This window comes from Prionailurus bengalensis, chromosome B3 (genome assembly GCF_016509475.1).
Source record: "Prionailurus bengalensis isolate Pbe53 chromosome B3, Fcat_Pben_1.1_paternal_pri, whole genome shotgun sequence".
NCBI classification, from domain to species: domain Eukaryota; kingdom Metazoa; phylum Chordata; class Mammalia; order Carnivora; family Felidae; genus Prionailurus; species Prionailurus bengalensis.
Genome location: NC_057355.1, coordinates 139522626 through 139541520, shown reverse-complemented (window position 1 = coordinate 139541520; position 18895 = coordinate 139522626). Strand labels below are relative to the sequence as shown.

The following is an 18895-nucleotide window of genomic DNA, read 5'->3' as shown; positions in this document are numbered from 1 at the left end:
TTCCTCAGTGCAATTGTTATTTATGTATTTATGTATGTATGTACGTACGTATGTATTCATTTATTTAATTTTTTTTTAATTTTTTTTTCAACGTTTTATTTTATTTTTGGGACAGAGAGAGACAGAGCATGAACGGGGGAGGGGCAGAGAGAGAGGGAGACACAGAATCAGAAACAGCCTCCAGGCTCTGAGCCATCAGCCCAGAGCCCGACGCGGGGTTCGAACTCACGGACCGCGAGATGGTGACCTGGCTGAAGTTGGACGCTTAACCGACTGCGCCACCCAGGCGCCCCCATTTATTTAATTTTTTAAAACACTTGTCTTTTTTTTAATGTTTTATTTATTTTTGAAAGAGAGAGAGAGACAGACAGACAGAGTACCAGTGGGGGAGGGGCAGAGAGAGAGGGAGACACAGCATCCCAAGCAGGCTCCAGGCTCTGAGCTGTCAGCACAGAGCCCGACGTAGGGCTCGAACTCTCGAACTATGAGAACGTGACCTGAGCCGAAGTCGGACGCTCAACCAGCTGAGCCACCCTGGCGCCCCTGCAATGGTCCTTTCAATGTGCTTTGAGCATCTTCTCTGTGCTGAGCTCCACCCTGTCTGTAGGGACCCAGAGGTGAGTGCCACGTGTCCCCCACGCCCTGCCAAAGCTCCTGGCAACTGTGGTCTAGAGTGTGATGGATGCCGTGGGGGTGTGGGGCACAGAATTGGGTGTGTGTGGAGAAGGACGGAGGTGACTCTGTGACTCTGGAGCTGGATCTCGAAAGACGAGGAACATGTCAACAGAGAGCAAAAGGAACAGTGTTATGTGGTGACAGAGGGTGGCTACATTTGCAGTGAGCACAGCGTAACATATAGAGAAGTTGGATGGCTATGTTGTACCCTGGAAACCAAGGTAGCATTGTGTCTCCACTATTCTCAAATAAGAAAATGAAAAAACAAGACAAACAAACAACACCAACAAGGAGAGAGGAAGACCAGGCAGAAGGAGCAGCTTGAGCGGAGGTGCAGAGATGCGGAAGCCTCCGGCATGTTCTGGAAGGCAAGGTGGGAAGTGGCCAGGGATGGGATGAATAAAGGAAAAAGGACAGTCATCACTGGCTGCTAAGAAAGTGAAGCATTGTCCCTGAGAGCTTTAAGGAGGGAGTGATGGGATAGGAGAAAGGCTCTGGGAAGATTCTTCTGGCAGAGTGGTGATTTGGATATGTCCCCCAATTTTTTGCTACCCTTCCCTTCAAAGGGTGGAGTCTAGTTCCTCTTGCAGTGAATGTAGCCGCTGACTTGCTTCCCACCCATGGTGGCAGTGACAGTGTGTGAGTCTGCGGTCTGTCATAAAACACATTGCAGTTTCTTCCTTGGCCTTGCAAGGGTGCTTGCTGTGGGGGCAGCTGGCAGCCATGTTGTGAGGGCGCTCAAGCAGCGGTGTGGGAGGAGCCAACTTGCCCCCTTGGAAGCAGATCCTCTGGCCCCAGTTCAGCCTTTGGTTGACCCTGGCACCCTAGCCTTGGAGTATTCCGGCTGAGACCCCAGATATCACAGAACAGAGACAGGCCGTCCCCACGGGGCCCTAAGTTCCTGACCTGTGCAAACTGGCAGGCTCCTTCCAGAGCCTCTGGATGTAAGGCTTCTCCTGGACAACCTCATTGGTCCAGCCTCTGGCCCTGTTTTTGCAGCTACATAAAACCCATTTTCTCAGTGACCCAGGCTTGGACAGTTGTCTCTCAGGGTCTGGGTCTCGGAAGACGGAAGTATGGCCAGATGCTGCCTGTTAATTTCCCAGCAATATGGTCCTTTGCCAACGGGATGGCCCCTGGCCCTTAGCTGGCTCTGAGAAGCCACTAGATTGTCCAAGGTGGCCTGGGGAGTGCAAAACTGGGAGTTAAGTGCCCCGTGTCTGCCTGGTCATCTCCATGGTATGCTGCACCCCATACAGGGCTGAGAAGCCAGGCGGGGCCCCTCTGCCCTTTGTCTCGCCAGCCCTGAACCCTCAAGACCGACCCTCCCTTTCTTCTGCTTCCACTGGCAATCGGTTCTCTCTATGAAGTGGCTAGGCCTCCTACCAGACATCAGACATGAGTTGGAGACATCCCTTCTCCGTGGTGACCTGGTGCATCTCTGATTCCTTGGGTGTTGACTTCAGAATGTCACTCTCTTCATTTCCAAGTTCATTTGGGATGGGTCTCACATGACCATCACTTCTGTATCCTCCTCCCGCATCCCCGTACCCCACCAAACCCAACAGAACACCACCCGCCCTGCTCCCACCAGGTCCATGGGGGACTCGAACACGGGCCCTACCAGCCCTCGAGAGGTTTTTTTTCTGCAGATCCCACATTGCCTGTTGCTTTCACTGTTGCCCAGGAGATGGGGGTCACGTTCCCCAAGTCTTCCCCAGGCTGTCTGCCCCTCCCACCATAAGCAGTAAATCAAGGAATTCTTTTGACTTACCCGAAAGTGGCTGTGGTGGGCACGGGGTCCTCATGAAAAGTCACGAACATATGTCTCCTCCAGGAAGAGAACATTTGGACTCAGAGGGAGACGTGCGTGAGGCGCCCGGGCTGATCGGAGGAGAAAAGACAGTTAGATCGTGGGCTGGGGACCATAAAACACACATGTGTTTGTCCACGAGGGAAGGGAAATCGAGCCCTTCACTTAACAAATATGTATTCAGCAGCTGCTGCATACTGGGTGCCAGGGACATAATGGCACAATGTCCTGTCCTCCAGGAGCTTACAGTTTAATGGAGAAGCCAGACATTACTGAAATAGTCACTAAATAATTGAAAACTGATGCAAGTGCTATGAAATAAAGGTCCCACGGAAGCATATAAGATGGAGTCCTAAACCAGCCTGGCGTGGGTGGGGGGTGGGGGGTGGGACATGGCTATTTATTTTAAGAGCTGAGGGTGAGCAGGAGGAAACTGAGCAAAAAGATGGCGCTGGAGAGGAGGATGTCTACGAAGGAGCAGCGTTGCAAAGGCCCCGAGGCAGGAAGAAGCTTGGTGTGGATGTGTGTTAGGCCCTGGTGGCCGCCGGGGGACGGAGGGTGCGGGATTGTGGCAGGGACAGAGTGGAAGCAGGGAGACCGGTTAGCAGGTTCAGCCCTGGTGTAAGGCTGGCCATGAGAGCCCCGGGGAGGAGAGCGAGGGACGTGTCAAAGACACCCCCCACCACAGGTGCTGCCATCTCCTGTGAAGGCAAGAGGCGGAGGGCTGACTTGGAGAAGGGGTCACGTGTTTAGACTGGGACGTGTTAAGTTTGAGGTGCTTCTGAAACTCACAGGGAGGGGTGCAAGTAGCCGTGGGGCTCAGAGCGGGTCTGGAGCTGGGCGGGGGGGGGGGGGGGGGGGGCCTGGGCTGGAGGATCTCCAGGGGCTTCGAGCCTAAAGGCAAAGGCGGGTACAGAGGAGCGGTTCCAACCCTTGTGGTGGTGACTGCCACAGTGTGCTCTCAAGGTCTGAGCCCCGGGTGAGAGGGACTCAGAGCCTTTCTCTGTCCCTCTTCACGTTTCACTGTACAGCTGACCCTCGGACAGCACAGCTTTGAACTGCGAGGGTCCAGGTATGCGGATGTTTTCCAGTAAATACGGTACGCTCCCGTAAATGTAAATTCACTTTCTCTTCTTTGTGATTTTCTTTTTTTGTTGTTTAGTATTTATCTTGGGAGAGAAAGAGCGAGAGCACGAGCGAGCCTGAGCAGGGGAGGGGCAGAGAGAGACAGACAGACAGAGAAAGAGAATCCCAAGCAGGCTCTGCACAGTTAGCACAGAGCCTGATGGAGGCAGTGGGGCGGGGGGCGAAAGCGGGGGGGCTTGATCCCCCGAACCGTGAGATCATGGACCTGAGCTGAAACTGAGCGTCGCAGAGGCTTAATAAACTGAGCCACCCCGGGGGGCCTCCTTACGTTTCTCTTAATAACTTTGCTTCTCCCTAGCTCACTCTATTGTAAGACACTATATATTACATATGACATACAAAGTATCTGTTACTCGGAGGTTTATGTTATTGGTAAGGCTTCTGGTCAACAGTAGGCTCTCAGCACTTAAGGTCTGGGGGTGTCAAAAGTTAGATGCGGATTTCCGACAGGGAAGGCTGTCAGCACCCCTCCCCCCAGCTTTGTTCAAAGACCAACTGTACTCTCATCCCCGGAGGTAGGCATCTGCCACAGGCTGGCCTTGCCGAGGAGGTGGGGGTGCAGAGGTGGGGGAGGTCACTCGTCCGGGTGCCATTGCTAACAAGACCCAGAGGTGGGGCTTGAACCCCCCCCTTCTGGTCCAGATCTCGAGCTCGCGCCAGGATCTCACCTGCCCTCTTGCTCCCGTCCAGGAAGGGTGTGAAAACCAGGGTGCCCATGTGCACGTGCATGGAGCCGTGGATCTGCCCCACCCCGGGTTTTAGCCACCCCTCAGCAGGCACACGGAGTTTCCAGAAGCCAGCTCTCCTAATCCAGTTATAGGAGGTGAAGGGAAGGTGGCCGACAGTCCAAGAAACATTAAGGCATTAGAAAAAGAAGAGACTGAGTTAGTAAGCAGGAAACGAGGCAGAAGATATTTAATGAACATCTGGAAAAGGTTTCCCTGAACCCCTGAACTGAGCGGAAGTCAGGATTTGGAACTTGCGAGAGGAGGCCAGCAAGCAGCCAAGTCCTGCTGATGCTTCAGGGACGGAAGGGGTCTGGGGGAAGTGAAGAAAGGTCTAGTAGATTGCCTTTTGGGGAGGGCCTCCCTGGTCCCTGGAAAGCGGAGGGCAGAGGCCATGTGTTTGAATCATTCATTCCTCCAGGACCCTTATTGAGATGGGGGGGCGGGGGAAAGCAAGGTGAGCTTCCCCTGCCCCATGGGGCTCCCCTCTCCTGCTGAGGGACTTCAGTCTGTCCCAGGCCCCCCAATTCCACCCAGACAGTGACAACTGCACAGGTGACTGCGGGCGGGGGCGGGGGGGGGGGAGGGTTCAGCTCAGTCACCCTGGGGAGTGCCCAGTGTTTCCTCTTGGCCCCTGGGAGTTGGGTGTTCCCGGATCTGGCCGGCTGATCCTAATTGCTGGCTAATGGCTGTAAACATTGCTCTCATTTTGAAAACAAAGCCGGGAGTTTCTCTGCAGCCCTCTGGAGAGGGGGTTTCAAGTCTGGAGAAATTGTAGGTGCCAGTTGCTTCTCTGCCTCTGCTGGCGGAGGCATCCCCAGGAGGATTCTGCCTGTGGGAGCCGCAGGCAGCTCCAGGCCACTCTCCCTGCAAGCCCCCCCACCCCCACCCACCCAGGAACCTCAGCAGGGCTGGCTTCCTTTGGGCTTGGCCAGTGGGAGCACCAGCAGGGCAGGGAGGGAGGAAGTACATGGGGCATCAGCTGGGGCGTGGGCTCCCAGTTCTCTGCCTCAGGGCCTCCAGGGGCCGAGCTCACAGCTCCTATCAGGGGCCCTTCCCACCTCGCTGGCCGGGATTCTGGAGACTGCCACCTGGTCCTGTTCAGTTCTCTGGGAGGGAGGGCGTGACCCGTGCCAGGACCTTGGCTGTGCTGGCTCTGGTGCCCTGCCGGCACCCCCACACGCCGTCCACACTCCGAAAATAGACCCTCTGTCAAAAACACCTCAATATTACCCAGTGTGAATGTGCCTGCTCTTTCCTCCCGGGACCCTGTCGAATAGGCCCTGGGATTAGAAAATCTGATGTCCGAGAGCGATCGGAAGGAATGTGGGAGAGAGCTTGGCGCAGCTCAAGCTGGCACGGGGAGGGGGGAGCGGGGGGGGGGGGGCGGTGGCCAGGCGTGCGGCACTCTCCTTGTGACCCTGAACGAGCCCCCTTGCCCCCCCTGGGCCTCGATGTCCTGGTCAGTCCCCCAGCAGACTGACCCTCCTGGCTGGAGTAGAGGTAGAAGAGAGGGGGGGTGACCCTGCGGCTGGGCTCCCCCCTCGTTGCTCACACTGATGTTCAGAAGGAAGCTTCCAACATTCTGATTCCCTTGTTCATCTGCCTCAGAATCCTGTCCAAGAAGGACTTGCTTTAAAAAAGATCTCCCTTCGTTGAGTCACATCGACACTGGCCGTCGGTTCTGCCAGGAGTAAATTCCACCGGAGTCTCAGAGGGATCCGGTTTTGGTTTGTGTCTGGGGGGCTCTGAGGCTGCAGCCGCCACAAAACACACAGTGCCACTTCCTCAAGGGCCAAATCTCGCCTTGTGTGGGCCCCCCAACCTGGGATCCCAGCCGTGGCTGCGTTTTGTGGCAGCGTTTTGTGGCTGCGTGCTGAAGCAGGGAGCTGTTGCCCGAAGCGAGGGTTGAGGGCTGAATGGCAAATAACCCCGTATTGTGTGGTCACTCTTCCCACCGGGGCCGTCCCAGCCCTGTTGGTGCGTTTTCAACACCCCTGTGGGATTTGCTTTCACCGAAGAGGGCGGGCCTCGTGCCTGAATCTCCTCTGACTTTAGTAGCGGGGCTTTTATACGGCAGGCCATTGTATTTATTTGTCACAGGTTGTTGTTATGACAGATGACACTCGTTTTCCGTTTAGTAAGAAGGTGGCCACGTGAAGTGACCGTTCAGAAGTAAGTCTATTAAAGAAGTAGCTGGACAGGTGGCAATAGTATTGCAGAGCCCGCAGGGGGAGTGACCGAACTGGGGGGAAACAACCCCAAAGCACCCTAGAAACTTGTGTCGCCAGCCAGGGGGCCCAGCGCGGCAGCCAGAGGCTTCCGGCATCTGAACTGGGTCCCCCTCTGCTGGGCTTGTCATTTGGGGCTTAGTGTAAAAATAGCCCCCACCTCGCAGGGCCGCGGTGAGCAGCGGATGAGTCGGTGCTTGAACAGGCACAGAGCATGCGGTCAACGTGTTCCAGAATGTGAGCTGCCCTTCCCGCCCCTGTGGGAGGGCTGCTCTGCTTCGGCCACAGCACGGGAGGCATGGGATTTCGGAGGGGACCCTTCCGTGGGGCCTGCTCTCCCGCTCACAGACCCAGCCTAGGTTTTCGGACACTGATCCCAAAGCTGGGTGGAGAGATGATGAGGGTGTCACTGGGACATCGCCGGCCCCGCGGGTCTGGGGGGAACACTTGAGATTGTAGTTCTATCTTCCATCTGAACAAAAGGTGTGCGTGTGTGTGTGTGTGTGTGTGTGGCCCTCTACCCCATTATACTCAGCACCCCGAGTGGGAAGGGCCCTCCCCCTCCACCCCGCCCCCTCCGCCCTGCCTGCACCGATCTGCACATCCCAGTCTCTCCAACACCACTTGCTCCAGGAAGAAGTGGAATGTCTCAGACCACCCAGCCCTTTGGAGCCCAGGCCAGAGCTGGAAAGAACCGAGGTCTCTTGAATCACATCTTAGAGCCCTCTGCCAGACACATCTCCAGAACAAATGCTTTCCTCTAGAATCGGATCTACATGAGTGCCGGGTAAGGATGCGGCTTACAGATAAGCACCCAGGGAAACTTCAGGCCACAGTAAATACTGGGGGGCTGGGGGAGGAGGTGGGCTCATGCACCGTATGGGCCTCGGCAGCGGGGAAAAAGCGTGGCCTGGCCACAGAATTTCCAAAGGACTTTTTTTTTCTCTTTGTCCCTAAAAAAAGGCCATACCTGACTACGGGGAAGGATGGGGTTCTGGGAAGTCCTCCCCCATTCCAGGAACTCCTAGAGAGCTGAATCGGAAGATCCAACCCAATCATGTGGGCCCTTCCGGCATTTGGACACTTTACGGGCCTGGAATGTTTTGGAAACATGTATAGAGAATCTAAGAGGAGAAGAGCCCCTCACCCACATGCTTTCTGCCTCACAGGGTAGGGTGCACTCACCCAACTCTGCCCGCCCTCAGATACCCCAGGGCTGGCTCAGTCTTTATGCTTTGCCTCCTTATTATGGAAGGTTCTTCCGTTCAACTTGTTTTGACTCTTTTCCCCACATTGGTTTTTGGAGGGTTTTTTTGTTTTTTGTTTTTAAGTTTATTTATTAAAAACATTTTTTTAACGTTTATTTATTTTGAGAGAGAGAGAGAGGGAGAGACAGCGCATGAATGGGGGAGGGGCAGAAAGAGAGAGAGAGGGAGACACAGAATCCGAAGCAGGCTCCAGGTTCTGAGCTGTCAGCAGAGCCCGACGTGGGGCTCGAACCCACGAGCTGTGAGATCATGACCTGAGCCGAAGTCAGATGCTTAATCAACTGAGCCACCTAGGCGCCCCAAACTATTTATTTTTGATAGAGAGAGAGCACAAGCAGGGGACGGGCAGAGAGAGGGAGAGAGAGTCCCAAGAAGGCTCCAAGCTGTCAAGGAAGAGCCCTGAGGGCTCGATCCCACTGACCCTGAGATCATGACCTGAGCTGAAATCAAGTGCCAGATGCTTAACCAACTGAGCCACCCAGGCACCCCTGGGGTTTGGAGTTTTAATGGGAAACCTCATTGGACATTCTAACACCAATCCTTCCCCTTAAAAAAAAAAAAAAAAACCCTCCCTAATTGTTTTACAAGATAACATAACCAGTCAAGAGCATTTGTGTTCAAAACTCCCAGAGTTCTATCCCTACGCACATCCACATGCAAGCATCCTTTCTTCTCCCATGATTTTACATGGAATATCATATCAAGTCACTGTATTTGCTTAGTGTTAGTTACGAAACCATTCCTTTATTCCAATCCCTTTTCATGTGCTAGATTTTCCCTGTGCCAAGTGAAGGAAAAGAAACCTCATTTAAAATGGGGTTGGGAGGCCAGCAGGCAGACCTTCAGTGCTGCTCCCAGCAGCCCTCCACAGCCCCAGCAGAAATCACGCAAACCCAGCAGAAGGAATCTTGGGCTTCCCCTTTACAGCCCCAGGGGGAAAGAAGGAAGATTGTCTCCTCGCTCAGCAACAGCCCAGCCAATGAGAGATAGCCGCAGCTCAGCCAATGAGAAGCCGCTCTACTTCTGACTCCCAGTTTCCTCCAATGGGCTTTTTGTTTATAACAGCCCTCCTGACTTGTCCCCCTTCCCTCTGGAAAAAGGGCCTTAGTCTGTTCTCCAGGCTTGTCCGTGGCTTCGCTGTAGTTATGTGTTTCACGTTGTGATTCTGTTACTCTCAAATAAACCATTGGTTTCTGGTAAAAGAACTGACAGTCTTATTTTTAAGGTTAACATGCCCCAGCCACTGTCACCCCTCTCCTGATCTCCAAGGACGTTCCCTATGTATGCTCCCACCTCCTTGCCTTTGCTGGGGCTGCCCACCCCCGTCTGGGTGCCCTGTGCAGGTGGCTGTGGCCTGTGGGGATGGTGCGGACCGCTCAGCTGGCTGCATGGGGCCTGGGAAGTCGGCAGTCCCTGGGACCCCGCTTTGGGGATGCAGTGGGGAGCTTGGTGGATGGGCTCAGAGGAATGGGCACCGTGTGTGTGTGTGTGTGTGAATGTGGAGGAGCATGGGCTGAGTCCCTGGAGATGTCCCCAAAGGGTTGGAAAGACAAGGGACCGGGGTTTCATAACTGAGATCCAACCAGGTCAGAATCCCAGCTCCAACACGGACTAGCCGTGTATAACCTTGGACAAGCCGCCGAACCCCACCAGACCTCGGTGTTTTCATCCATCAAATGGGGATGTTCATAGCGCCTATTTTGTGGGTTTGCTGTGAAGATAAGGAGGATGATGAAAGCGAAGTGCTCCCGACAACGTGTGACCCGTGTGCGGTGCTCCGTGAATGTCAGTGTGCCCTTCCTCTGTGCCCTGTATCAGGTTGCTGCCAACAATTTTCTTGGAGGAAAGAATTTCGCTTTCATGAGAATGCTCCACTACTCCCACCCTCCCTTTTACAGAAGGGAAAACGGAGGCCCAGAGAGGCGATGAGATGTTTAAAGCGACACAGCAAATAAGTGCCAGCCTATGACAAGAGCCAAGTCCTTGCCTGTCTCCTGCTGGAGTGGCCGTTATTTAGGGGTTTGGTACAGGCCAAAGGCGACCTGGGGGTCTGGAGGCATTTACAAGACTGGGGCCATTGGGGACAGAGCCCGAGGACCTGTCTTAATTGAGGCACGGGATTCTTGTACCGGGTATATTCCTCCTTCCAACTTCCTTCTGCCCCCGGAAACTCTTTCTAGGTTAACCTGACAAGATCCTGGAATACTAGGGTGAGAAGGGCTTTTGAACACTATTTCATCAGACTCCCTCACGTCATAGAAACGGACACAGAGACCCGGGGAAGGTGGGCGTTCCCCCAGGACGCACAGCCGGCTGGTGGCAGAGCTCAGCTTCGAAACCAGGTCCTGGAATCCTGGAATTCTGGAATCCTGGCACCCAGGCCCCTGTTCTTTTTTTTTTTTTTTTTTTTTTTTTAATTCCACAGCTGGCCCCTGTCCTATGCAAAAGAAAGAGCTGTGTGCTAACATTGTCTGATTGTGAACACGTTAAAAAACCCCGACTCAGGGCGCCTGGGTGGCTCAGTTAGTGAAGCATCCGACTCTTGATTTTGACTCAGGTCCCGATCTCACGGTCCTGAGATCGAGCCCCGCTTCAGGCTCTGCGCTGAGTGTGGAACCTGCTTGGGATTCTCTCTCTCCCTCTCTCTCTGCCCCTCTCCTGCTCTCTCTCTCTCTCTCTCAAAATAAATAAATAACCATTTTTTAAAAATAAAAAAAAAAAAAACCACAAAACCTCATACCCCTAGCCCACGCAGGTGTGGATGGCTTACACCAAACCTGAGAGCAGCACCTTTGTGCGATTATAAAGATGTCCTTTCCACTTTCCTATAGGTTCCAGGGTTTCTGTCACAAGCAGGTCAAGAATTTATAATGGGGGGAAATAGAAATCCTTGCAATAGAGCCTTGCAAAACAGGAAGGCTGTGCGTCCACAGGGAGTGTGTTTTCCAGAAAAGCAATCCTTCAGGACAGGCCCAGGCTTGGGTATGCTGAAGAACGTTCATTTCTTCCACAGACGCTCAAGCTCCCTGAGGGTCCTGGTGGCCCCCGGGTGGCGGGGGGGCATGGCCCTGCTGGGGTGGCAGGAGAGGGCGGAGGCCGGGGGGGGCGCCTTTGCCAAACTGGCTGCTGGCCTGGCCCCCCTGCCACGTGCAAGGGTGTCCGTACTGGGACCGTCTTCCCAGGAAGCCAGTTTACAAAATGAGGGGGGTGATGACGTAATAAACGGAGACTTGGAGCCAGCTGAAGAGAGAAAAAAAAAAAACGACACTTCGTGGCACGAAGTGGTTCGGGTCCTGTCCAAGGTGCGTGCAAGAGGAACAGTGGAGAACACGCAGTTTGGGGCACGCGGAGTTTTGTCCCTTCCTGCCACGCTGTAGCCTCTGAGATCTGGTCTCTGAAGGGACCTCTACTATTGCCCATTTGCTTCCTAGGAGGGGGCTTCATTCAACAAACTTTTTAAAAAAAAATTGTTTTAATGTTTATTTATCTTTCAGAGGGAGAGAGAGAGAGAGAGAGAGAGAGAGAGAGAGAGACATTGCATGAGCAGGGGAGGGGCAAAGAGAGGGAGACCCAGAATCCAAAGCAGGCTCCAGGCTCTGAGCTGTCAGCACAGAGCCCGATGCAGAGCTCGAACTCATGAACCGCACAATCACGACTCAGCTGAAGCCCGATGCTTAACCGACTGAGCCCCCCAGACTCCCCACCCGGGCTCCCCCATTCAACAGACTCCTATTCCCCATTTGTTTGTCATGTTCGGTGTGAGATATAGTTGGCGACGAGCACAGACACGGCGGGGCAGGATCAAATGAACTTGGACATCAAGCCACAGCCTAGTGCCGTCCTTCGAGGACCGTCTCCTGTCTCTGTCACTGAGCACCAGGTGTGCCCTGGGATAGACGCTGTGACATCTCTGGGACTTCGTTTCCACGATTACGATGAGGGGTTGTCATAGATGATTCTGGAGACCTCTGTACAACCGTGTCCCTAAAGGAAATGAGCTACCACGGGGAAACAGAGGCAGTGGATTAGCACCCTGCAGTTTTGGGGGCTCATCTCCCCAATTGCTGGCATCCAAAGGCTCGTATGGAGATGGATGGAATGAGCCAGTCTTAGCAAGTTCCCCTTCTCCCGGCCTCCCTGAAGCCTCTGAGGATCCTGGGCCAGGCCTGCCCAAGACACGACAGCCACAGGCAAGCCCGAGCCTTGCCCAGCCCCGTGACTATGGCCCTCGGCCCAACTCTGCTTTGGAAGGTGGAGCCCATTGGAACCCAGGGAGTCAGCGCTGAGAATTCCAGAGCTCCAACTTCTGCCCGTGTCACACCTTGTCCAGAAAGGAGTGGAAGGGGGCCGTGTTTCTTAGTGTGGATCTGCAAAGGAACTGGCCTTGAGTCTCCCAAGGCCAGAGAAGCAGAGAGGAATGGGAAAAGCTGGCCCCGGGTCCCCAGCACAGGTAAGGATAGCATGCTGGGACTCGGGATGCAGGGAAACCCCGGGCGTGTCTTGGGTTTGTCTGGCTGATGACCTGTGGCAGGAGCCCTGGCCCCTTGGGTAACTGGGAATAGCTTCCCATAAAAAGGTAGTGTGAAGGCCAGTGACAGGGTGTAAGGCACCTGCAAAACAAATCTATTTTCTTTGCACATCTCTGCAGTGTAGGGACCATTGTTCTGTCCCTATTTCACAGATGAGCAAACTGAGGCATGGCTAGCCGGGATCTGAACCTAGCCAGAGCCCCTGGTTTGTGTTTTTGTTTTTGTTTTTTAGCTTATTCTTATGGCAAGTTTTTTTTTAATTAAAAAAATTTTTTTTAATATTTATTTACTTTTGAGAGAGAGAGAGAGAGCAAGTGCAAGCATGTGCACACGAGTGGGGCAAAGGCAGAGAGAGAAGGAGACACAGAATCCGAAGCAGGCTCCAGGCTCCCAGCTGTCAGCACAGAGCCCTACATGGGGCTTGAACTCACGGACCTCGAGATCGTGACCTGAGCCGAAGTCAGACGCTTAACCGACTGAGCCACCCCGGCGCCCCTTATGGCAAGTTTTGAAGATCTACACAAGCCGACAGGCTCCCATCATGAATCTCTGTGCCCATCACCCGGCTTCAGTAATTGCCAATTCACGGTCACTCTTGTGTCTTCCACACCAAAACCTACCGGACCCTTCCTGTAAGTTTTCAAGCAAATCTCACGTGCCTATCTGTTCCGTGACTACCTCAGGGTGTTTCTAACACATAAGGACTCTTTTCAAGAAGCTTAACTGTGCATCCATGATCACATCTACCAGAAATCAACAGTAATTCCTTACTAGCATCAACTCTCCAGGCGGTGTTCCAATTTCTGATGGTCTCACGATTTCATATTTTTTCCCAAGTTATTTTTTCTTTCTCTCTCTCTTTTTTTAAGTAGGCTCCATGCCCAACGTGGGGCCCAAACTCACAACCCCGAGATCAGGAGTCGTATGCCCCTCCGGCTGAGCCAGCCAGGCTCCCCAGGGCTATTTTCTTGAATCAGGACCCGAATTATTTGTCACATTGGGTTGGTTGATGTGTCTCTTACGTTTCTTTTAATTTAAAGGTTTCCCTGGCATCTCTCACTCTGTGTTTTCTTCCTTTCAGTTTGCTTGTTCGTGAAACCTGGCTGTTAGTGCTAGAGTTTCCCACAGCCTAGAGTGGTGCAGTCTAGTGGAGATTTAATGTGAAACATAAAGTAATGTAAATTTTCTAGTAGTCACATTTAAAAAAAAAAGGAAAAAGAAGCAGGCTAAATTAATCGTAACAGTGTGTGTGTGTGTGTGTGTGTGTGTGTGTGTGTGTTATTTGAGAGAGAGAGCACAAGCTGGGGAGAAGGGCAGAGGGAGAGAGAATGATTAGCAGGGAGCCTGACACGGGGCTGGATCCCATGACCCTGGGATCATGACCTGAGCTAAAATCAAGAGTCGGCCAGGAAATCCGCCACCACCTTGGATGGAGGTCTACTGGTCCCATTTCACAGATGAGAAAGCAGAGGCCAGAGTCACACAGCTGGTGCCTAGTGGAGCCAGGATTTGAACCCCGGTGCCTTGCTGCGCTGTCTCTCTTTATGGTGCCACTCTAATGGTAAACTAGAGCCAGCAGGTGCCCTCGGTAGCTCCCAGCTGGGTGGAGTACGCCCAAGGGTGCGGGGCACAGGTGGCTTCCTGGAGGAGGCCATCACCTGAGGCTTTGGCCCGGAGCAGTCCCACCAGGTGATCTCCCCCATACCGCTTTCATGCATAGATCTCATCTTCCTGGCTTTTCGGCTGGGATGCCCGGACAGCCAAAGCATGGTGTTGTTGGGGTGTGACTGGCACCGTCATCTGGACGGCTCGAGGGGTTCCCTTAATCTGGAGGCAGAGAGTCAGGGGGCTGAGGCAGCCAGGCAGCAGAGACGGAGGAGGTGGGGCAGGAGGGCGATGGTGGGAGGGGGAGATGTGGGAGGGGAGATGCAGGGCGGAGTGGGCTCCGGAGGGGGTGGAGTGTGGTGAGCAGGATGGGTCAGTGGCCTTGAAGGGGCTCGTAGTGTGGAGGGTGCGTCCTGTGTGGTCCCTCCACCTGCGGATCTAGGTGATCCTTCACCTCCTCAGAAGCCAGACGCGAATAAAAGAAGCTCTTGAGGTTTTCTGCCTTTGTCCATGTCGCTGCTTCTCTTGGTGCAAAGCTCTGTCAGCTTCCTGCCCTGTCTGCCTTCTGTCACCGATTTACAGCCTCCCTCCTGGTCTGTCTGTCCTGGTGTGGGAAGTTGGTGCCTGAGAAAAATCCCCCCAGGGCCCGATTCACGCCCCACCCCCCAACCCCAGGCCCTGGCGTGGGGTAGAATCCCAGTGATCACTTTCTCAGTAAACACTCCCGCCGCTCACTTGATCTTGCCCAGGACCTCCTGCAGGAGGAAGAGCCACCCCGCCCCTTAGCCCTTGGGACATCTGTCCGGACGAGGGTGGCTTGTTCAGCCAACGGAGAGGAGCCAGAGGCGGTGGTGTGCCAGCAAAAGTTCACAACGGGCTCTCGGGGAGAGAAAGGCCTCATGTGTAGCCTTTGGAGATTGTCGTGGTGGTGAGTTGATTCCTGCCATGGTTGATTTCAAGCGCGATGTGATGCTCAACGAGCTCACAAATTTCCTAAGCATGTAACCATCGGCGCACGCCCTGGGCAGAGGTGTACCCCTGCCTTCTGCCCATTCCCTCTCCGCGAGGAGCCCTTCCAACTCCTGTTATCCTTCACATTCAGCTTCATACCCCCTCCTCCAGGAGGCCTCCTGGAGCCCCGGCTGAGCTCTCCCTGCAGTGAGGCTCCCAGCCCCTGTGCTCCCATTATGTCTGAGCTCACTCTGTGTCCACAGCCGCCCCGACTGTCTCTCTCCCTGCCAGGCCGGGTGTGCTGGAACCGCATGAGACGCCTCTGACTTCCCCTCCACCGGCCCTGGCCCCGGGGCCGGCGCTTGGGAAATATTTGACGGAAGGACGAATGACGACGAAGGTGACGAAGGTGACGCGGAAGGTGACATCGGCAGCAAACGTGTGTAGCATCTGCCGTGCGCCCGCTGCGTTCTGAGCGCAGAAGCAGCGTTAACTCACTTGATCCTCGGAACGACTCTGAGTGGGCACGGATAGCCCCATTTTACAGGTGAGGAAACTGAGCCTCAGGAGTTTGGTGGCCAGGCCAGGCCTGGGACTCTGTGCCAAAGTGCCCCCGTGTACCTGGGTTTCCCTCAGTCCTGTAAGGAGGGTGGGGCTCGTAGGATTGTCCTCATTTTGATAAACAACAAAACAGGCTCAGATTACCCCCCTCCCCACCATACACACACACACACACACACACACACACACAGTCTTTTCTTTCTCTTTGCACCTTTACGGCCATCCCGACTGCCATATTGTCAGTCCCTGGAGCATAGGACAGGGTCCTTGCTTCTCTGAATCCCCGATCCCGGCAGGCAGGGTAGCAGCTGACAGAGGCTTTGCCGAATTGCAATGCTTTTCCTGTTACTGGAGGTGTTCTAGTAGAGTCTGGGCTGATCTCCCCGACTTCTCCGAGCAGCACAGCGAGACGGTTATGCTGGCTATGACAGCACCCGATTTCTGGGTGCAAGACGAACTTCAGAGAGGTCACCACCCCCCGGAAGACCACCCAGCTGTGAAGTGCTGGCCTTAAACCAACGTCCTCACTTACTCTGCCCCACCAGGCTGCCTCCTTGTGGCGCGGGTGCGGTGGAGAAGGGGGTCGAACACAAGACCGCTGTTATCTCTTCAGGTAACCCTGCCGAGGAAGGTTTACAGCTCAGCCGACTAGGGGTCTTGCAGACTCGCCCAGGGCTCTAATACCTTCGCAGGCCCTGACGCGCACGAGCTTGCCTAGGCCCCTTGTATTTCACGGTTGGGGAACTAGAAACAAAAGCCTCTGAGATGCCCTGCCTGGCCCACTGTGAGTCCGTGCCAGGCGCGGGCCGCACCCAAAATGCTCACCTTCCCACACAGTCTACTCTGAAGCCTGCCACAGGGGAAATGGGGGCCACGGTTCTGTGTGCCTGCTTACTGCCAAGTCCCGTAGCCTCTCTGAGACTCAGTTTCCTCACTGGGGAAAGGGGTTTGGTTTTTAACAGGTTCTCAGCAGGGATTGCTATTAGTAGGAGTTTGCATTGATGAGATACCAGATCCCTTGTCTTCAGTCTCTGGCTCCCTGGCTCCAATTTCTGTCGGCACCCCTCAGGGCCAATCCAACATAAAAGCAACGGGCATCAAAGCAGTGTTCAATGGGCCGGTCTCAGACTGAGAAAGGCAGGCAGGTGTGGCCTGGGTATCTTCTCTGAATAGGGTCAGGCAGGTTCCTACACCTGTCTCCAGGAAATCCAATTTTTGGATAGTTTGCTGAAACACGTCAAGAACCTGATTCCCTTCCTGTTTTGCTTGGTATTTCTGAAAATGATCAAAGGACAGGAAAACAGAGATGTCGATCAGCATTTAGAAGAGGAAAAAAAAAGAAAAACTGAAACACTTAGGATTGGGAAATTGGTTATATATGGTAAAAATTGTGCTCCAAAACCTTTGCCAAAAGAAGAGAGAGAATATTTCTGACATCATGTCAAGCAGGAGAAAAAGCAGAACATAAATTATATACACAACACAATAGGAAAAAATCTGAAAGGCAAGACACCAAATTATTAACTAATGGTGTTTGCCTTTGAGCCTGGGATCCTGGGTTGCTTTTGTGTTTTCTTTATTCTTTGTAGTAGCCTCCAATTTTTCTATGAAGAGTATATATTACTTTTGTAACCAAGATATTTGAATAAACCGAATGTTTTCTCCTATTTAAAAAACATAGGGAATGAATCATGGGCTAGCTTATATGTAGGGAAGATAATCAGTCAACTTGTGTTCAAAGCGAAAGACTTGCTTACATAAAAACTGGTAAATAAATACGCAATCATGTTTTTCATTTTAAATGACATGTTTAAAGTATTTATGAACTGTTTCTTCAGTGGTTTCCTGTTTACCCAACCACCAGCTCCAAGCAGGTGGATTCAGCAGGCTTCTAAAACCCAAGGAAAAGTACCCAGATGAGTACTGGGGACGGGGAGGGCCGTCTTAGATGCGGTTTCCTGCCGGGCACAAGCCTCTCAATGTCAAGGGCTCAGACCGATTTCCTGAATTTGGGGTCCCCAGGAAACAAAAGGAAAAGGCAGAAGCAAATCCTTTCCTGATCTGTGTTCTTGATTTTGACTCGTGCCTCTGTTGCCTGGGTTACGGCTTTGAGTGATTTTTTTTTTCACGACGGTGGCAGAGATGGCGTGTTTTGTGAGCCCTTTTAGACGTGAGCCTGTCGGTCTGCTGCCTTTGCTCAGGGAGGACCATTCAGTACCACAGTCTGTTTCCCTCCTCAGTGTGTAGATGTTCCTCTGTTGGGGTCTGGTGTATTTGCAGAAGACCTGAAAGCAGCCTGCTTTTCCTTCCTCTGTGTGTTGCCTCCGCTTCCCCCCCCCCCCCCCCCCCCCCGGTTTATTCAGCTGCCTCAACTCGTCACCCTAGGGCAGGTCAGCTCTGACCTGTGAGATAACAGAGCTGTGTAATGAAAGACCTTGGATGACAGAGTCTCACTGGTGGCATTCAGATCCCAGCTCCGACATTTACTCATAGTGGGACGTCGATTCGGGGGCCCCCCTCTCTGGGTCTGGGTCCCCCCACTTGTAGGACACGGCGCTTTATCGCCAGCGTGTGGGTTGTGGTGAGAACCCAGCGGATCACTCCTCACACTCATTAAGCCTCAGCTCCATTTTCTGCTTCAGGAATAATAGTCACTTCCAACGTCCCCGCCAGATCCAAGGGCTGTTCTGTGCGGTGAATACCCTTGGTGGCCCCCCCTCTGCCCCTTCAGCCACAGCCCCCGTAGTCCGAACAGACTCTCGGGAGAAGTTCCCCAGGTCTCTTGCAAGGAAAATCCCCATGGCTGGTACTTATTCTTACAGTAAACACGTGTCCAGGGCCAGGGGCATGCGAGGTGTCCCCGTCGGGGCTGTTAGCGCCCAGCTGAGGCTTCCAGTATTATGTTCCGCTATGGGAAGCACCCACAGTGGGGTCCCTCTCCTCACGCCCTTGCCTAGGCAGGGAGGCGTGATGTCCTCACGGGAAGAACCAGCCCAGCCCAGCCTAGCTTGGCCTCTGACTAGCTCTGTTTTGCCTCCGGAGACATTTCCTTGACTCTCCAGTGGTTATACCATTCCTGCTTAGTGGGTTTACCGGGAAGAATACTTAAGGCAGTTCTAGGTGGCAAGGGAGCCCAGGCGTGGGGCCGAGATATACTTGTGGCGTGAGTAATGGCCCAGTCTACCCCACTGCCACCTCTTTTCCCAGTTAGTCGTACCTTCCACTTAGCTTGGGTCTTGGACCCTCATGGGAAAGGAACTGAACACTGCCCACAAAGGCGACTCAGACTTCAGTGACGTGTCACAAGTTGGATGGGGGGGCCGAAGAAGCAGCAGAGAGTCAGTGTGCGTGTGTGCATGTGTGTGGTCTGTGTGTGTGTGTGTGTGTGTGT

The 18895-nt window shown here is 53.7% G+C and overlaps 1 protein-coding gene across 4 annotated transcripts in view; it reads right to left on the bottom strand.

The window, feature by feature from the left end:
* LOC122469509 (B2 bradykinin receptor-like) overlaps positions 1 to 18895 on the bottom strand; it is a 51619-nt gene that overhangs the window by 24621 nt on the left and 8103 nt on the right. For 2 of the 4 annotated variants that reach the window (XM_043556962.1, XM_043556960.1), the window contains exon 2: positions 2450 to 2559. In XM_043556962.1, the coding sequence (XP_043412897.1) occupies positions 2450 to 2523 (74 nt within the window). In that variant the 5' untranslated portion in view covers positions 2524 to 2559. Of the gene's footprint in view, positions 1 to 2449; positions 2562 to 4302; positions 4440 to 18895 lie in introns of those variants that run through there. The other 2 variants (XM_043556961.1, XM_043556963.1) reach the window with 2 other exon arrangements.